This window comes from Pipistrellus kuhlii, unplaced genomic scaffold (assembly GCF_014108245.1).
Source record: "Pipistrellus kuhlii isolate mPipKuh1 unplaced genomic scaffold, mPipKuh1.p scaffold_m20_p_9, whole genome shotgun sequence".
Classification (NCBI taxonomy): domain Eukaryota; kingdom Metazoa; phylum Chordata; class Mammalia; order Chiroptera; family Vespertilionidae; genus Pipistrellus; species Pipistrellus kuhlii.
The window spans coordinates 28,812,158-28,830,624 of record NW_023425595.1 but is presented as its reverse complement, the minus strand read 5'-3'; the positions used below and the strand labels follow the sequence as shown (position 1 = coordinate 28,830,624).

The 18,467-nt window shown below is 47.5% G+C and overlaps 2 protein-coding genes across 2 annotated transcripts; both read right to left on the bottom strand.

Annotated features, from left to right (window-relative positions):
• Positions 1–546: 546 nt before the first annotated feature.
• LOC118712548 (olfactory receptor 10A3) lies at positions 547–13,682 on the bottom strand. Its single transcript, XM_036426357.2, has 2 exons — positions 13,555–13,682; positions 547–2,150 (listed from the first exon to the last, which is right to left on the bottom strand). The coding sequence occupies exon 2, from the start codon at positions 1,629–1,631 to the stop codon at positions 687–689; it is 945 nt and encodes a 314-aa protein (XP_036282250.1). The 5' UTR covers positions 1,632–2,150; positions 13,555–13,682; the 3' UTR covers positions 547–686.
• On the bottom strand, positions 10,022–16,790 carry NLRP10 (NLR family pyrin domain containing 10). The gene is made up of 3 exons (XM_036426346.2): positions 16,596–16,790; positions 13,555–13,862; positions 10,022–12,001 (listed from the first exon to the last, which is right to left on the bottom strand). The coding sequence occupies exons 2-3, from the start codon at positions 13,823–13,825 to the stop codon at positions 10,371–10,373; spliced, it is 1,902 nt and encodes a 633-aa protein (XP_036282239.1). The 5' UTR covers positions 13,826–13,862; positions 16,596–16,790; the 3' UTR covers positions 10,022–10,370.
• Between the last annotated feature and the right edge of the window lie 1,677 nt (positions 16,791–18,467).

Sequence of the window (18,467 nt, the reverse complement as noted above, 5' to 3'; positions counted from 1 at the left end):
TATAACTGAAAAAGATGTTAAAACTATCAAGTGAGACTTCGGGGGAGTTCCCATGTAGTTCTCTGGCCACCAACTTCCTGATGAATATCTGGAAAAATATCTGTGTAGATCCAGGAAGAAGAACCAGTTTGGTCTCCCCAAAATAACTGCACTTTGTTTAGTCATCCATGGAGCAGGTTTTCACTCCAGAAATAAATATCTCATTCCTTGGTTAGTCTCTTGAAACTTAACCCTATTAGTGCAGCAGAGTGGGCCTTTGGGTCCACCTGAAAAGTAATTCTACAATAGCTGTTAAAATTTATAAATGTGTATATTTCATCACATCAAGCCAACTTTGAGGATTCCATCATACAGAAATAAAACATCAGTGCATAAGAACATAAGAAAGTAGGTGTTCATTGAAGCTTCATTTTAGTAATTCAGTAATGATTTGGATAATTACAATTGAGGAACTAATAAAATTATCAGTTGTATTATATGTTATGAAAACTTACATATTTAGAAAAACAAATGACAGCTGTACACTATTAACATATTAGGGAAGTAGCCCTAATATGTTACTGAATTTCAAAAACTAACCAAATAAGCATATCCATACCAAGAAATGCAGAATGGTTGGCCATTTATTGAATTAAAATAGAGTTTAGTTAAACAATGATCAAATATCACATGGCTTCCCATCACAGTCAGAAGGTGTGCAAATCTACCTTTCTTCGCCAGAATTTCATCAAAGCTCTTTTCATCTCACTGTTTCGCAAGGTGTAGATGAGTGGATTCAGCAGAGGTGTGAGCAATGTGTAAGCCAATGACATCAGTTTCTTGGTTTCTGGGGAGTAGCCTGATTTGGGCTGTAAGTAAGTCATATTGGCTGTGCCATAGAAGAGGGTGACAGATGTGAGATGCGAGGCACAGGTGGAAAAGGCCTTTTGTCTCCCAGTGGTGGATGGCATCTTCAGGATGGCAAAGAGGATTCGAATGTAAGATAAGAGTATCAACAAGAAAGGAACCATGACGATCAAAATGGTGCCAGTGAATGCATAGATTTCAAAGAAAAAGGTGTCAGCACATGCAAGCTCCAGCACTGGGGGTGTCTCACAGAAGAGATGATTAAGTTCATTGGGGCCACAAAAGGGAAAACTAAAAACCCATGTGGTCTGCACAGTAGCCACCATGACCCCTGAGGCCCATGAGAACATTACTAACTTCATGAAAACCCTTTTGTCCATGAGCATTGGGTAGCTCAGAGGATGGCAGATTGCAGCAAACCTGTCATAAGCCATTGCCCCCAGGAGAAAGCATTCGGTCCCACCAAAAAGAAGAAGGAAATACATCTGTGCAAAACAACTCACAAATGAGATGGACGTTTTCTCAGTGGAGAGAACCACCAGCATCTGAGGCATAATGACTGCACTGAAGCTCACATCCACCAGGGACAGGTTCAGGAGGAACAGGTACATGGGAACATGGAGGCTCTGTTCCAGGGAGATGATGACTATGATGATGGCATTTCCCATCAGAGTCACCAGGTAAACCACCAAGAAAGCCCCAAAGAGCTGCTGTTGGAGCTCAGGAAAGTTAGAGAAGCCCAGGAGGATGAATTCAACCACCGAGCTTTGATTCTGCCTTTTCATGTCGGAGGGGAGCGTATAGTGTTTCTATCGACATTGAATGTTCATTATAACGTCTCCATCCCATAGCTGAGAGTTCCAGTCTGAAATTCTTGGCAGAAGATGAAATGATGAGCTCATTTTGACAGATTTTCAAATTGTCAATTTTGAGAATGGCCAATATATTAGAATAGTATGTGTATCAAATACAAATGAAGAAGTCTTCCTCTTACCCACGAAAGAATTTTTACTCAGAAATCTTGTTTTAAAAGTACCAAATAACCGCAGGTGGCTTTCCAGCTTGGGCCTGCCTTAATGCCTCCGACAAAGAAGAGGGTGGAAAGATGCAGGACTGTTCTGCCATCAACGAGGTAGTGAGTGGAGAATACACCATCAGCATTCACAAATGCATCCATGGAGTGAGTTTCAAGAAGTGTACCCCTCCGGCACTCAGAGAGATCCGGAAATTTGCCATAAAGGAGATGCTTGTTATCTCACTTCCCGCTCTGAGCTTTGAACAGTTCTCTGCTGTATTCTCTGTGCCTAAAACAGATAATAAATGACCCAATAGGTGCTAAACCAATGTTTGCTGAATAGTTGGAAGAATAAATATTAAAATTGGGAACATCCTCGCGCTGTCATTAAGGAATATTAGCATCTGAAGAAAAAAAATAAACACAAGAAAATAGGAGGCCCCAGAATTAAACTCACGATTTTGTAGAATTTCGAGGCCCTTGTGGGATTGGAAATACCATTGCATTAGGCTCTCATCCTGACTCTGCCACTACCATCAAGATGAGTATCTCCCTCTCCCCACTCTCAGGTGCCCCTTGTGTGTGTATTTGAGTGTTTGAAAATAGCCCTGGACATCCCTCTGGCTCTGACATGAGTGTTTCTCTGTTTATTTGTTTTTGTTTGGTTGGTTTTTTTGTTTTGTTTTGTGTGGGTGGTTTTTTTTTTCATAGAAATCTTCAAGCTGCAGGGCTTCCCTTCCATTCATATGACAGCCAGGCTGAAGGGACCCTGGAGCAGTGGTGGGCCGGCTTGTAGGAGCCACACTGGCTGCCTGAGTCCTGTGGGCCAGCCAATCGCAATCAGACCTGATCATTGCCTTGCAGTCCCTGCCCTTCTCAGCGCCCTCTCTGAGCAGCGCACCTCACTTCTCCCCCTTCTCCTCCCTAGTCACCCAGACCAACTCTCCCCGGTCCCCAGGATCCCATCTCTGTCAGGCTCAAGGATCTTTAAAATCTGGAGTCCTGACCACAGTAAGTCCATCCCCACTCACCACTCCAGCTCACTGCCTCCTTTCCTCCCCTTCAGCACGCTGCTCGCCCCTCCCGCACACCTCCCCATTACTAAATGGTCTCCTAACTGGCTTCTCTATGTCTTGTAACTTCTCCAATTCACCCCTCATACCTCCGCCAAAAAAAATCATCCCCTCTTCCAGACCCTTCAAGGTCTCTTATCCACGGAACAAAATGCCCACTTCTCAGGCTGGCATTTAGGGGAAACCAGAGTGGGAACAAGTGCCGTAGAAACTTACAGAGGGAAGACTTACTTGTGAGTGGAGAGGGAGAGGGAGCAGTTAGTTAAAAGCACAGGATGTCATGGGTAGAAGAGCCATGAAGGGGAAGGAGGAAGGCATAAGGAAGAAAGCTGACTTGCTCCAATCAAAGGTGTCCGATTAGCACAAGAAGAGGCCTGCTGGTCTTTGTGTGATGCCTGCCTGGAAACCAGTAGGATTTTATTGTGGGATATGAGGAAGCCAAGACAGAAGGACAAGCAAGCTAGAGACAGGTTACATTGTCATGTTGTCTTGAGCTCAGATCATTAGGTTATTAGCTGAGGGGAAAAGGCAAGTTGATTTACTGAGTTTGACCATAGTGATATATTAAAATCAAATGTCTGTATTAACCTTAATAATTATATTTTGGATATCAAAAAGTCTTTTAAAATTAATAAAGTAGATTCTGCAAGAAAAAAGCATTTAAGTGCCATTTCTGATAGACAAAAGTATATATTGAGTTCTGAGTGTATAAAAATTACACCAAAAATAAGATAATTTAGAGCATCCTGTTAAAAATAAACAGGCTCCAGGAGACTGATAAAGTCACAGAACCAACCCAAACCTCTGCCTTCATCAGTGATTAAAAACAACAGCTGACACTGAATGCCCCATCTTCTCCCTCTGCTGGCCCAATCCACTGACATGTGCTCTGACTCCAGGGTTAACTCTCTGTGTGACTTAGGCAAATCACTCCCTCTTCTGAGTGTCACCTTTCTGCATGATCAGCCTTAGTTCTGAACACCTCCAACCCCAGCTACAAACCTTTATGAATTGATGATTCATGCAAGCAGACTACATATAGCTCTAATCATTAACCACATGGTTGGATATATGAATACTAAAGGCAAAGTAGTTGACATTCTTACCTGAGCACTGAGCTATCTCACTTGATGGGCATGTCCAGTTATCAATGAGAAGAACTATAAATGTAAACCCAGTAATAGTTACATAAGCAGAAACTAACGTGTTGCCTGCCTCTGATTTTCATCCCAATTAAGCAGGTTTCATCTCTTTAGCTTAAAACAAAAAAACAAACCAAGAAACCCACCTCTCCCATAAATACAACTCTGATTCACTGGGCCAATTTAATGACATTAAATGGCATTGACTTGTTGACCTGGGAGAATCCTTCTCTGGAGAACTAACACTCAATGGATGTAGACTTTCCCGTATGGACCTAAGAATGCTCAATGCACAAAATTGGAGCAACATTTTTTCAGGTTTCTACAGGGAATAAACAGCTCAAGAGACTCAATTCAAAAAAAAAAAAAAAAAAAAAAAAAAAAAAAAAAAAAAAGAGACTCAATTCCACCATGGCCTCTCCCTTAAGAAATGAAAGGAGAGGCCGAGTGAACGTTAGTAAACAGGCAGAGGGAAGAAGGAAGAGGGTACGAGCAGAGGCAGGGTGATTGAGGTGGAAGGTCTGATTGCCTGGGGTAGACAGTTTCTGCATTGATAGGAAGCACATGAAGGCAAGTAGATTAAAGTTACTTTGTGGAAAACCTACATGAAGTTACCAAAATGTTTTATGTTTTCTAGTAGAAACAATGAAAATTGGGGGAGAGGACAGTAGTCATTCAGATGATTTTATAGTTGGAGTTTTTTAATTTGAAATCAAAACATCTGGCCCAGCTGATGTGGTTCAGTCGATTAAATGTCATCCCATAGACCACATGTGTCAAACACAAGGCCCGAGGGCCAAATCCGTCCCGCCAGGCCTTGCAATGTGGCCCGCACCGCGCTGTCATCACTGCACTCCGCTGCGTTTCCATCACAATGACAGTTTATGACTGTTCAGTAAACCATTCAGCCCGCGATTTAGGCTGGATTTTAGATTTTGGCCCCTTCTCTGATTGAGTTCGACACCCCTACCATAGACCAAGAGGTCCCAGGTTCCATTCCCAAGCAGGGCACATGCCTAGGTTTTATGCTTGATTCTTAGTAGGGGGTGTGAAGGAGGCAACTGATCCATGACACATTGATGTTTCTATCTCTTCCTTATTCTCTGTCTAAAAATCAATAAAGACATACTTAAAAAACCAACAACAAAAATCTGAACCAGCTTCATGACTTCGAGCAAATATGCAACTTCTTTAGCTCTTGCTTTTATGATAAAATAAAGATAATGGTTTTTGTTTTTTTTTTAATATATTTTTATTGACTTCAGAGAGGAAGGGAGAGAGAGAAATATCAGTAATGAGAATCATTGATCATTTGCTTCCTGCACGCCCTCTACTGGGGATTGAGCCCAGTGACTGGGAATCTAACTGTGACCTCCTGGTTCATAGGTCGATGCTCAACCACTAAGCCAAGAAGGCCAGGCCATGGACACAAACAATAATGGGGTGAAGGTTATGAGTCAGGTGGGCAGTGAGTGGACTAGGAGGGATCAATGCGGGGGAAAGGAGACATATGTAATACTTCAACAGTGAAGATTAGAAAAACAAAAACAAAAAACACAAAACATTAGTACAGAAGAAGAAGTAATTACCTAGTATTGCAAACCTCAAATTGCCCTCTGTACAGTGACTGCAACTATCACAATCTTCTTCTAAAATGGTAAAATAATAAAATAATATTAAATCACTAATTTAATTATTTTATGAAATGCCAAAATAAAAAATAAAAAAGATAATGTTATTAATCACACAGAGTATGTGAGAACCAAAGGACTCAAAGTCCAGTCCATACTTTCTTTTTTTTATATTGTTGACACTATTACAAATGTCCCCCATTTTCTCCCCCACTTGCCCACCTTTACCCAGCGCCCGCCACCCCTCCCCTGGCCATCACACTCTGTTGATTTGGCTACTCTCTTCACCTTATTTTATCTAGTCCTTCCCAATCCCATTCCCTCTGACCTCTGTCAGTCTATCCTTTGTATCGATGTCTCTGGTTCTATTTTGTTTGTCATTTTATTTTGTTCATTAGATTCCACATATAAGTGGGATCATATGATATTTGTCTTTCTCTGACTGGTTTATTGCGTTTAATATAATAATCTCCAAGCATCCATGCTGTTGCAAATAGTAAGAGTTCCTTCTTTTATACATCTGCATAGTATTTCACTGTGTAGATGTACCACAGCTCTTTTGTCTACTCCTTAGCTGGTGGACACTTGGGCTGTTTCCAGATCTTGGCTATTATATGTAATGCAGCTATGAGCATAGGGATGGATATATTCTTTCTGATTTGTGTTTGAGGATTCTTAGGATATACCCCCAGAAGTGGGATTGCTGGGTCAAAGACAGTTCCATTTTACATTTTTTGAGGAAATTCCCTACCGTTTTTCACAGTGGCTGCACCAGTCTGCATTCCCACAAACAGTGTATAATATTAGGGTCCCTTTTCTCCATATCCTCGCAAGCACATGTTTGTTGGTTAATTGATGGTAGCAATTCTGGAAAGTATGAAGTGACTTCATTGTAGTTTTAATTTTAATTTTCATCTCTCTGGTGATTAGTGACGTTGAACATTTTTTCATATGTCTACTGGCCATCTGTATGTTTTTTTCCCCCTGATTTGTTCCACTTTACTTATACCTTCATTGATTCTTATATGTGCCCTGACTGGGACTTAAACCTGCAACCTTGGCATGTTGGGACGATGCTCTAGCCAACTGATCTACCTAGCCAGGTCTATACTCTCTTGAACAATCATTGAGACCATTGGCTCAGTCCCAGCAGAATGCAGGGATGAATGAATCTGCAGGTGCAGCTTTATCCAGAACTCAGATGATGTAACCAGGACTTGTGTGGGCATCTATGTTTTCTTATATTAGGTTCTATTCTCAAGGAAGGTCTCCCCTCTAGAGGCACTAAGTCTGCCAACAATATTTAGGGATACATCATCTCTAATCTGTGTCTTTTGGAAACATACCAGTTATCCTGAAAGAAAGAAGAAAAAAAAAGATTCTCACTCACAAAAACCAATCCAAGGACCCCTCCCTTATTGCTCACTGTGAAATCATACACCGGACATTGTGACTATGGGAAATACTGCTTGATATGCATCATTGTGGTCGCTACCCCATAAATGGGAATAGCATCAGTCCCAACTATACATACCCAAACAGGTTTAATGAAAAAATCCCCTTAATGAAGGTACTGTTGGGATGGAAAGGAGGCCAATGAGTGATGGCGAGTCCACACTCAAATGCCCCTATACATAAGGAGAAAGCACCTTGTCTACTTTAAATTATTGTATCAATGCAGGGAAGAAGCTGAAAGCTGAAACCCAACCAAATTTTATTAGTTGTTTTGGCAAGACAGACTGGAAGGATGGATAGAAAGGGTGTAAAGGAGGAACAAAACAAGAAATGCTTTAGGGGGTGCATTGATAGTGCCGGAGGACATGGATGTGGTTCATGAAGATGAGAGGATTTCAAATCTTGGTAAAAGAAATAATGGAGAATAAACAGAAACCAGGCCAAGGAGAAGTCTATAAATGAATCACTTCAAGGACTCTGCACAGTTTGAGACCTGGTTCCCAAGTCCAGAAATCATGGGGGGTGGGGAGGAGAGTATAAAAGGCTCCAAGGGATGAATAGCCACATATTCTACTAATGAAGGGATATTCTCTGGACTGACTCTCCCTTCATTGAACAGGCTGAGAGTCTGACTTTGAAGGCTAAGAGCCCTATGCGGACGTTTTAGTCTCCTCTGTCATGTTGGGATGCTCATTGGGACCTGGAAGTATGACACATAGAGCTCTTCATCTTCCGGAGTCTCTTAGGGAAATAAGAAGAAAAGCAAGAGTGAGTCCCTTCAGCAGGCAGTGGGGTCAGATGAGGAAGGGGTTGCATTTCTGCACAGAGGGCTCATGCCTCTCCCTTTCCCCCAGCCCCCTTAGGAAACCCCTGTCCATCAGACACACCATGTGTGTGTACATAGCTGTGTGACATATTATATATTTCTGTTCAAAATCCTTTCCTTTGGGAATCACACTCCCATCCCATGCATTTCTGGAAGTGTTGGTCCTCTCTTATTCAGCCACAGGGGTGTGGCAGAGTGACCTAGAAAGTATGGCCATGTGACCTAAGCCATGAAACTCGGGTCTAGCCAATCAGAGTTCATCTTCCAGACCAGAGGGACTGTTCAAGGCGTGGCACATACCACGGACAGTCAGACCCTCCCCCAACTCCTTGCCACAGCCATTAGTAAAAAGTCTCCTCTTCCTTTGGGACTATTGACTGTAAGGACAGTTCCAGCCAAAGTCCCTATGGCCATCTTCTCTGACACATAAAGGTTACTTTCTGAAATGAGAGCCAGAGAAAGGCAACTCTAGAAAGAACAGAGAGAGAGAGTGAAAGCCTTGATGACATCATTAGGATGAGCAAGATGTACCTAAAACTGGAAGTCGGGTTTTTATATATATATATATATATATATATATATATATATATATATCAATGAATACAGTAAGTCATTTATTTTTTGTTAATGTTAGTTTGAATTGAACTTGAATCCTAGGTGAAATAACCTCTCTAAACCCCAATTAGTGTTAGAACCATGTTTTTATAAAATAGACCACTTGGGCCACATGAAAATCCAGCATTGTGGCTGGGCACCTGTTTCACTGTCCCCAAGTTCTCTGTGGCATCTGGGAGCTGGGATGCTGAGAGTATCCAAGCGCTTTAGGGGTCAACACAGCCTAGCCCAGTGGGTGCCAACGAGCCTCTTCAGTAATCCTGCACTAATTGCTCTTTAAGGTAGTACATGCACAGACATATTGTTTTTTACACATTCTATGTATACATGCAGTCTGTATTCAACATGTTGTGCATATTATTACCAAATGTAGAGCCACCGAGCTTCCTATGAGAAGAAGACTTAGTAATTGTTCTCATGGCAAACGAAGCTGACCAGTCAGGGCTGAGTTTCCTGGATTCGGATGTCTGGGCACGTGCAGCAGATCGCTGCAATTGGCACATGTGGAATCAGCTCATGAAGAGCCATGATAGCGGTAAAAACATGTGAGGAGCGTCTGCACTTTCTGTGGGGCCCAGAGAGTTCGAGGCAGCATCACCCTCAGCTGCACTGGAGCCAGCAGCAACAGCAGGATGGGGGTGGGTTCCCGGTGCCTGCACAGGGTCTTTGAGGGCGTCTACAAACCCCAGAAATGAATGGGGCTCCGGACTGAATTTCAGTTTCTTCATCTGTGAAATGAGGGTTGGGGCCTGACCACACCTACACTTGCAATCCCTTTCCTTCTCTTCTTTTAAGTACAGAGGGAGCCAAAACAGGCAAATGCTTTGATTAGTGCTTAGAAAGGACTGCTCTTTAAAAAAAAAAAAAAAAAAAAAAAAAAAAAAAAAAAGGAAGCCAGTTAACCGTACAGCTGGAGACAACAGTGGCATGGAATTAGCATAGAGGTAAGTCAAGTCACAGAATAGCTTCTAAGACCAAAAGTCTGTTATAAGCCATCGCTCATTTCCAGCATGGAAATTCTAGCAGCTTCTAGAAAAATGGAAAGATACTATGTATTTAAGCAGCAATTGATCACAAATACAGAGTCAAAGGGACATTGCATTATAGCACAGTGCATTTTCTTTAACTGCTGACATTAATATGCTCCACATTATCCAATCTTATAGAGTGAGCACAATCTACATTTCATTATATTGTTTTGTTTGTTTGTTTTTTAATATATTTTATTGATTTTTTTTTTTTTTTTTACAGAGAGGAAGGGAGGGAGATAGAGTTAGAATAATCAATCAGCTGCCTCCTCCACACCCCCTACTGGTGATATGCCCGCAACCAAGGTACATGCCATCGACCGGAATCGAACCTAGGACCTTTCAGTCCACAGGCTGACACTCTATCCACTGAGCAAAACCGATTTTGGCAAGGAGTTTATTTTTATAGGAAAGAGTCAAATGTGAGACTATCATAAGACTACATTTGGGGAATTTACAAACAGCCTTGGGGAGGTGGGCGGTGCTAAATAACTAATGCCGAGCCCTGTGGACACGTGTGGTTGTGCCTAAGGACTCATTCCACAGGGCCCTCTCCCTACTCCTCTTTTCTGCTTGCTGTTCCATCCTTCCACTCCTTGTGCCCACTGATTCAATCTCACATCTCTCCATTCCTCTCTACCGTCTTCCCGCTCCTTCTGTCTCTCCACTCCACCGTCAGCTCTCATGCTTCCACTCCTGCACTTCCTGTCCTCCTCCTCCCCTCCTCCCCTCCTGCTCTCTATTTCCTCTTCCCTCTGCCTTTCCCAGGAGTAGCCTGCCGTTGTGTCCCGGCTGCATTCCCTTGGTTCACATCCAGACATTTCTGCTCCTCTTTCTTGTCATTGTTCAAGCTGGTTCTGACAGAAAACGAGCTCCTGCTTGTGGCTTTCTTTTCATTGGAATGTTCCACCTTCAGCGCCACATGGCTCATCTGAACACAGTTTGCCAGACTCTTCATCTTGGCCTCGTTCAGGAAGAAGTCCCACTCCCAGGCCCTGTGATGCCTCAGAGAGGTCATCTGCTCTTTGAAGTTCCTCAGGTCCTGCTTTATCGAGGGGGAGATTTTGAAGCAGAACGTGAGCTCCAAGTTGGAGGAGCTCTCCTTTTTGGAGATGTCCAACAGGAACTGCATGCTGAGGGTCATCGGCTCCCCCTCTGCCTGCTCCGGGTCGCCCAGCAGCCTGTTCACCTCCCGGAGGGACTCCTCCCCCAGCTGGCTCTGGTCCTCTCTCACCAGGTAGGACATGGCGTGGAAGAACTCCTGGAAGCTGATGTGGCGGAAGCTGTAGAACCTCTTGATGTCCAGCCCCTCCTGGTAGTCGTGGCTGCTCAGGAACGCAGCCAGGCTGGGCCCGTCTAGCCCGTGCTTCCTGAGCTCAGCTTCCTCGAACAGGAACCTCTGGTGTTGGATCCCCTCGGCCGCCAGGGAGCACAGGCCCCTCAGGACCCCATCTCGGGTGAGCTCGGAGGAGGCCCCATCGCTGTCACAGGGCGGCAGGAAGGTGGAGACGTAGGCCATGAAGATGTCGGTGCCGCTGCTGGGCGTCTCGGAGACCTCCCCGCCCCTCTCCATCCGGCCCTTCAGCCAGGAGCACACCACCCAGCAGAGGCCCGGCACCTGGCACGCTTGGTAGAGCACGTCGTTCCCACGGACGAAGTCCCAGGCCTTCTGGGCTTGCTCCCGGTCCGCGAAATAGGCCTGGACGTACCGCTCCCTCTCGGCCTCCGAGAAGCCCCGGACGTGCACGTGGCGCGGCTGCCTGAGCAGGGCCTGCAGGTTGCGCAGGGCCAGCGGCCGCGTGGTGATGAGCAGGGAGCAGGCGGGCAGGACCTCCCTCCGGATGAGCCGGTGCAGCAGGTCCTGCGCGGGGGCCGGCCTGGGCCGCTGCAGCCCCCAGGCCACGGGCCTCTGCAGCTCGTCGTAGCCGTCCAGGATGAACAGCAGCCGCTCGGGCTGCCTCCAGATCTCCGCCACGGGCGCCCTGCTGTCCCCGCAGCACCACCGCAGGAGCTGGTCCAGCGTGGCCTCCGGCAGCAGGCCCACCTCCCTGCAGCCCACGTAGAAGACGTAGTCAAACCGGCCCCGGTACAGCGCGCCCGAGGCCCAGTCCAGCACCATCTTTCTTGCCAGCGTCGTCTTGCCCGTGCCGGCGGACCCCTGCAGCACCACCGTGGCCGCCGGGCCTGGGCCGGGCTGCTGGCCCGGATCAAACAGAGCCTCAACCGGGACGCGGTCCGGCTCATGCTCGGGCTCCGGGCTCCCGGGGCTGGTCGAGGCCACCAGCAGCAGCGGGGTGTAGCTGCGGCTCACTCCCTCCTCCTGCCCCTCCTCCAGGCAGCGCACGTACTCCCGGTATGTGTCTCTGTAATCTGGGCCAGACACAAGTGCGTTAGGGGCTGAGATGGGAACAGAACAAGACAGAAAGGCCTTGCGACTCCGGGCCCTGCTCTCTACGCTCCCCTTCTATGCTCTATGACTTGTGTCTCCATGAAGGTTATACATCTGGCTTCATGGGGAGGGACCGCTGTACCTATGTATGTATGAGGGTGTGCGTGCACACGCGTGCACCTTCACACGTGTGGTGTTTGCATGCACATCCGTGTAAGTGTGCAGCACGTGTTTGGTGTGTGCACACACACGGGTGCACATTCACGTGTGTGGTGCTTGCATGCACATCAGTGTAAGTGTGCAACAAGTGTTTAGTGTGTGCGTGCACGCGTGTGTACATTCATGTGTGTGGTGTTTCCATGCACACCTGTGTGAGTGTGCAACACGTGTTTGCTGTGTGACTATGTGTGGGCAGCAGTGAACCCTTGTATCCATACGTGCTCATGGGAGCATGCTTATGGAAGCTTGTGCATTTTTGTGTAGGGAAGGCGTGTCAGCGGGCACCAGCAAGTATGTGTTTGTAAGAATGTGTGTACCTGCAGAAGTGCGTATGCGTGGGAATGCGTGTGCCTCTGAGGTGGTGAGAAGAGAGGGGGCAAAGGGAAGGGGAGCTGCAGGATGGTGAAGCCACAGGAGGCTGTTCTAGCAGCGGCCGAAGATAAACCAGCTGCTGAGCGGGAGCGTGGCTCTGAGTCTATTGAAACTCCCACCTCTGCACACAGGTGCTCCCGGGCATGACAGGAGCCTGTGGAGGGAGCACGGGCACCACAGACACTCCCTGGTCTCCAGCACCGGGAGAAGGGGCAGGAGGCCACGGGGGCTCCATGCCCACCCACTCTGCGGGCACTGTCGCCCACCAGTTCCCCGGAAGAGCCGGGCACAGGGGCAGGCTGGCCTCTCTGGGAAGCAGCCTGGGCTGCCTGCAGGAGAGCAGCCGGGAGAGGACTGATCCACTCGCAGACGCCATTTCTCTGGTTAGCAGGAAGCCCTTCGCCAACACCACCCCCCGGCTCCGAGCCCCTTTCTCCACACGCCTCCCTTCTCTGGCACCACACCTGGAGAGAGTGGCTATAAGATCCCCTAATCTTTCTATAAATAAACCCCACCCTCAGCTCCCACCCTTCAGCCCACGGTCATGAGTCTTTAGCTGGAGACCACTAGGCCCACTAGGACCCTGAGACACAGGGGCTCCCAGGCATGGGCTCAGGGCAAGAGTGAAAGAAGAGCCCTGGCTGGTTTGGCTCAATGGATAGAGCATCAGCCTGTGGACTGAAGGGTCCCGGGTTTGATTCCAGCTGAGGGCACATGTCCGGGTTTTGGGCTCGATCCCCAGTGGGGGAGTGTATAAGAGGCAGCCATCACTGATGTTTCTCTCTCTCTCTCTCTCTTCCTTCATCTCTGAAATCAATAAAAATATTTAAAAAAAAAAAAAAAAAGAAAAAAAAAAAGAACTAAGTTAGAAATGTTTTAGAAATGCCATGGGGGAGGGTGCGTCCAGTGCCACCCTGACCTCCCCAGCCCCTGCCGCACTCACCGTTTAGACAGATGTGGCTGAGCTGGTGCACGAGCTCTAACAGCTTCATGCCCTCCAGCACCTGGCACACCACTTTCACAGCGTCCCGCGCTCCGTGCATCAAAACCAGCCGAGAAGCCAGGTCCACCGGGTTCAGGCCCTCCAGCTCCCCTCGGGGCAGCAGGGTCCTGTTCCGTAAGTGGTACTTTAATATCTTGAAGTCATTTTCGTCCAGGTCTCTCAAGGCCAAAAGCAATGCCTCCTGTGGGTTGTTGGCCAGGGCCAGGGCCATGGTACTTGGTGTGAAGGGTCAAGTGCAGACCTGTGACCTGGAGAAGCGGGGAGAGAAGAAAAGGGAGTGCACTGCTGAGAAAAGAGCAGCCGAAGGCGCCTCAGTCTGCCCTGCTTTCCGGGTGCTCAGTAAGCCACCGAGCACAGCCAAGGAGACAGAAAGACATGTCGAATTCCAAGAAAGACAGGGAAATTCCCTGCATGCCCTTCGTCATTGTTTGTGTGGCAATTAGAAGGTGTGTGGGTGTGTGAATCTCTGACTCTCTCCTTCTCCTCTCCCTTCTCCCTCCCTCTCACACACAGTGTTTATCAGGCCCTGTATACCTCCTTAGACAGGGTTAAGAAAACAATTATATTTTTCTGGGACTGCAGAGATATGGCAAAGAAGTAAAACAAACAAACTAACAAACAAACAAAAACTATACTGCCCTAGATGGTTTGGCTTAGTAAATAGAGCATTGGCCTGTGAACTGAAGGGTCCCAGGTTCAAGTCCAGTCAGGGGCACTTACCTAGGTTTCAAGCATGATTCCCAGTTGGGGGTGTGTAGGAGGCAGCCAATTAGTGATTCTCTCTCATCATTGATTTCTCTCTCTCTTTCTCTCTCTCTCTCCTATCCTCTCTGAAATCAATTAAATATTATTTTTTTAAAAGTACAAATAAAAAAAAAACTATACTCATCAACCCATTGGCCTTACACATCAGCCTCATGGACTCAGTAACACAGGATTTCAAAGCAAAAAAATCTTGTTGTTCAGATAAGGAGACAAGTTTTAACCACGATAAAAGAAATGGCCTCTTTGAGGGCCCACTTTGTGCTGCGTGTTTACCTTGGGGATCCCTCCAGATGAGAAATGTTCAGAATTTTCTGGAGCTAGACCAGTGGGTATAGAGGGGGGATTTAAGTTCTGGTCCATGACCTGGGCAGATAGAGAGATGAAAACACAAAGACACAGGAGACGGGCACAGAAACCAGGGAGTTAAGCTAACTGCCTCCCGAACCTGGAGGGAGATGTAGAGATGAAAGCAGCAGAGGAAGGAGAGTGGGGTCCTGCATTGTATTTGACACAGAAAGCTAAAAGGTGGGCAGGGAGCCAGTCCTAGGAAGAAGAAAACCAACGATGGATAGAAAACTTTGAGAGTTCAGAATTATACCTGTGATTGAAAGCCAGTGGGGGAGCCATCTCCATAGTGAAATGTCTGAAAGTGAGCAAAAGGTATTTGGAAACCAGGAAAGTGGTCTAGCTTCAAAGATCAGCATTCTGAGTACATGCCAAAAGAAGAGAGGAAATTGCAGGAATCTGTTAGGATATGACTTTGGCTGCAAGTCACAGGGCCATTTGGAAACGCAGGAGCAATTTGCAAGTAAGCCTCAGGTTCCCCTGCGCATCTCTGCAGTGGGCGGCAGGAAAGCACAGCAGACTGCTCAGTGGGTGGAGGCCGGGAGAGTGGGAGATGAGCCCCGGACAGTGAGCTCCAAGCAAGGTCCTGGGAACAGACTGAAACAGATCCCCTTTGTGATCAGACAGCTTCCCAAGCCAGGCCTGGTTCGCTAGCCAAGCTCACAAGCTCACTTCTGCTCGATGAGGCTGGTATTAAAGGGCTGGGTGTGATACCAGGACACCTATCCCATGAAACTCACCAGGCCCTGGTACTCACGGGCTGGTCCAGGTGCAGAAAGACAAACACCTACACATTCCCGCTGACCTCACCAGCAGAGAACGTGCCCTCGTTTTTCAACATATTACAGTGGAGAAGCAAGGCAGGGGCTGGAGGAAACTTCTCTGACACCAACAGAAAAGGATGCCCCATCTCCCTCTGAACCCCAGCCCTCCTCTGTAACATGACTCCAGGCCAAGCTGGGGCAGTCTGATAGAGAAACAAAGGAATCGGGGTGCTGTCACCACCACCCCCTTGGCCGAAGCAACCTTTGTTGTTGGAGCCACTGGGTGACATGCTCACATCCACCGAAGTGAAAAAGGAGGAAGCCTGGAGTTTCGTGAAGCAGGAACCCAAACAAGGAGCAAAACCAAGGCCTGGAAGGCAGCTGGTCAGAGGGCCTGGGCAGCTGGTGGCCCAGGAAGCCCTGACCGAGCAGGGTGGGGTCCTGATAAATACTCTCCCAGAGGGAAAGGATGGATTGAGAGATTTACTGGTGCCACTGGCCTCCAAAAACATCCTACGGAGGGGCTATTAGAAAAGCTAACCATAAATACCAAGAGGTTTACACAAAAGTGGAACAAGGAAACCACTATCTCTAGAAAAAAGAAATAACAAAGGAAAGACAAAAAAGGAAGTCGGATCTTTACATAATAGTAAGTTACAACACTCAGGTGTAAATAACATTTGCATAGAAATAACAACATGACCACTGAGCACTGATCTAACTAAAATGTATACTATGACCACCCTGGAAGGGCAATCGCGTCTGGTGGTCCCTGTATTCTCCAAAAAATATGAGTAAGAGCATGTCCTAAGCATGAGAGGGCTAGGTAAGGAGGGGAGAAGCCGGAAGGTGACTGCTGGGAGCCTCTCTCCCGGGCACCTTTCCTCTGCCTCCAAGCTTCCCACGCCCATGGCTCGGGGAGTTCTCTCAGAGTCCAGGAGAACAGGTAGGAATAGGAGCTGTTCTCTCCCAGAACCCTTGACCAAGGTGAGGCTAGAGACAGAAACAGTACAGCAAAGAGCCAAGCCCAACAGACCACGATGGGAAAATAGAGTGAAACACAGCCTCATAGATCCTGTGACAGAAGAGAGGAGTGAGGCCACTTACTATGAAGGCTCTCAGGTCTGCCTCCCCAAGAAGGCTCCAGGCCTGGAGATCTCTGATCTGGAGACTGAGAGTCACACCTGAAGGAAATAGAAATGAGATGCAAAAGAACCAATTTTAATTGGAGGGTGGAGGCAGGAAATGAAATGAGATCTCCCTCCCTATTAACCCTCGCCTGGCTGTGGGCAGAACTGATAACTGGTACAGTTGATGCCCAAAAGGGGGAGGGATGGAGACAAAAGAGACAGAGACCAAAGGTGGAAACAGAAGAGATACAAAGAGGCACAGGAGAGAAATGAGCAGAAGAAACAGAAAGTCAAAGCAGACGAAACAGAGAGAGAAACAGATAAACTTAGCTGATGGGTATAGCTCTCTCTCTCTTCTTCTTCTTCTTCTTCTTCTCTCCCCCTCCCTCCTTTCTTCCCTTCCTCTCTCTTATCCTACCTAATAAAAGGGCAATATGCAAATTAACCATCATTCCATCACAAAGATGGCAGCATAGCCACAAGATGGCGGCGCTCAGTCCTCTCAGCCCCACCAGAGTCCCCCAATCCTGGCTTGTGGCTGTGGCAACAAAGCAAGCATTCCACGCCTGGCCTCGGATGGGCCTTTAGCCAGGCCGGGGAGCAGAATGCCTGCATAAGAAGATAAGGAACAGGTGAGCTGAGCAGAATCGAGTGGCCCCCAACTCCCAGGCAAGGTCAAGTCCGGACAGCCAGGGGGTGGAGGGGGTGGAGGATAGTGTGACAGGAGGGACTGGTGGTGGAGGCACAGGGGTAAAAGCTGGCTGAGAAAGAGGAAGGAAGCCCTTCACGGAGTTCCTAAGAACAGGGAGAGAAGTTGTTTGCATTTCCCTGTCACGGATGAGCCTCTGGCCGAGGAGAGCTTCTGGGCAGTGGTTGCAGAGGCCCTGCAGAGAGCTACTGGCGCACAGATTTGTGCACAGGGCTGCTAGTCATTCTATAAAGAGCTCAGCCTACCTGGATACCTCAGTCAGCCACTGAAAAGCCAACATGCTGGATGTGTGCACCCCCTTGTTCTGTCCAGTCAGTATCCCTGGGGAGGCCATGCCAACACCCTCTCTCCTCCTGCCCCTGAACTACGTGGCTGGAGAAAATAGTATAAGTTGACCAGATCCTTGAAGTCTCCGGGCTGCCCTGGGTCCTCCCATAATTGATCAATCAACGCCTTTGATAGCTAGCTCTCTGCCCTTCATCCAAAGCCCCAAGGCTGAACCACACCCTGGCATTGCCATTCTTCCTTCACTTTGCCTCCAGTTCCCCCAGAAAAACATCACTTGACTGGAGCGCCTACAACTTCCCTTCTCTCTCCAAAGTGTCTCCGATTTTCATCCTCCCCTTTCTCCTTTCTTGCCAAAGAGAAATATCCTTAGTTCTTGGTGATGAAGGGTCCACATCCAACTCAAGTCAGCTTGTGAGTAGGAGATCCCAAGGGGTGTGCCTGGGCGACACCTCTTCACTGGGGCCAGTTCTCTCCTCTGGACTTCTTGCTACGGAATGATCCCAGGGCACCTGCTGGGCTGAGGCAGGCCCCCTGCCAGAAACCCAAAAAGGAGGCCACAGCCCAGGGCAGCCTCTCCAGCCTCTTCCTCATCCTGCCCAAGACCATTCTCTCCGCTAGGCTTCTCCATTCCTGCCTTGTTTAATCACACAGCTCCCCTTACTCACGCGTGTATAGTCTACCTTTCTCTCTCCTCTAGACCCTGACCCTTAGTTTAAAAAATACTTAAAGCTCTTCCAGCCTAAATTGCCCCCTCTCGATCCTGATGTTCCTCTAGCTACAGCTTAAATGTCTGTTCTTCCCAGCACCTTCCTTGAGAGAGTAGCCAACACTCACTGCCATCACTTCAGACTG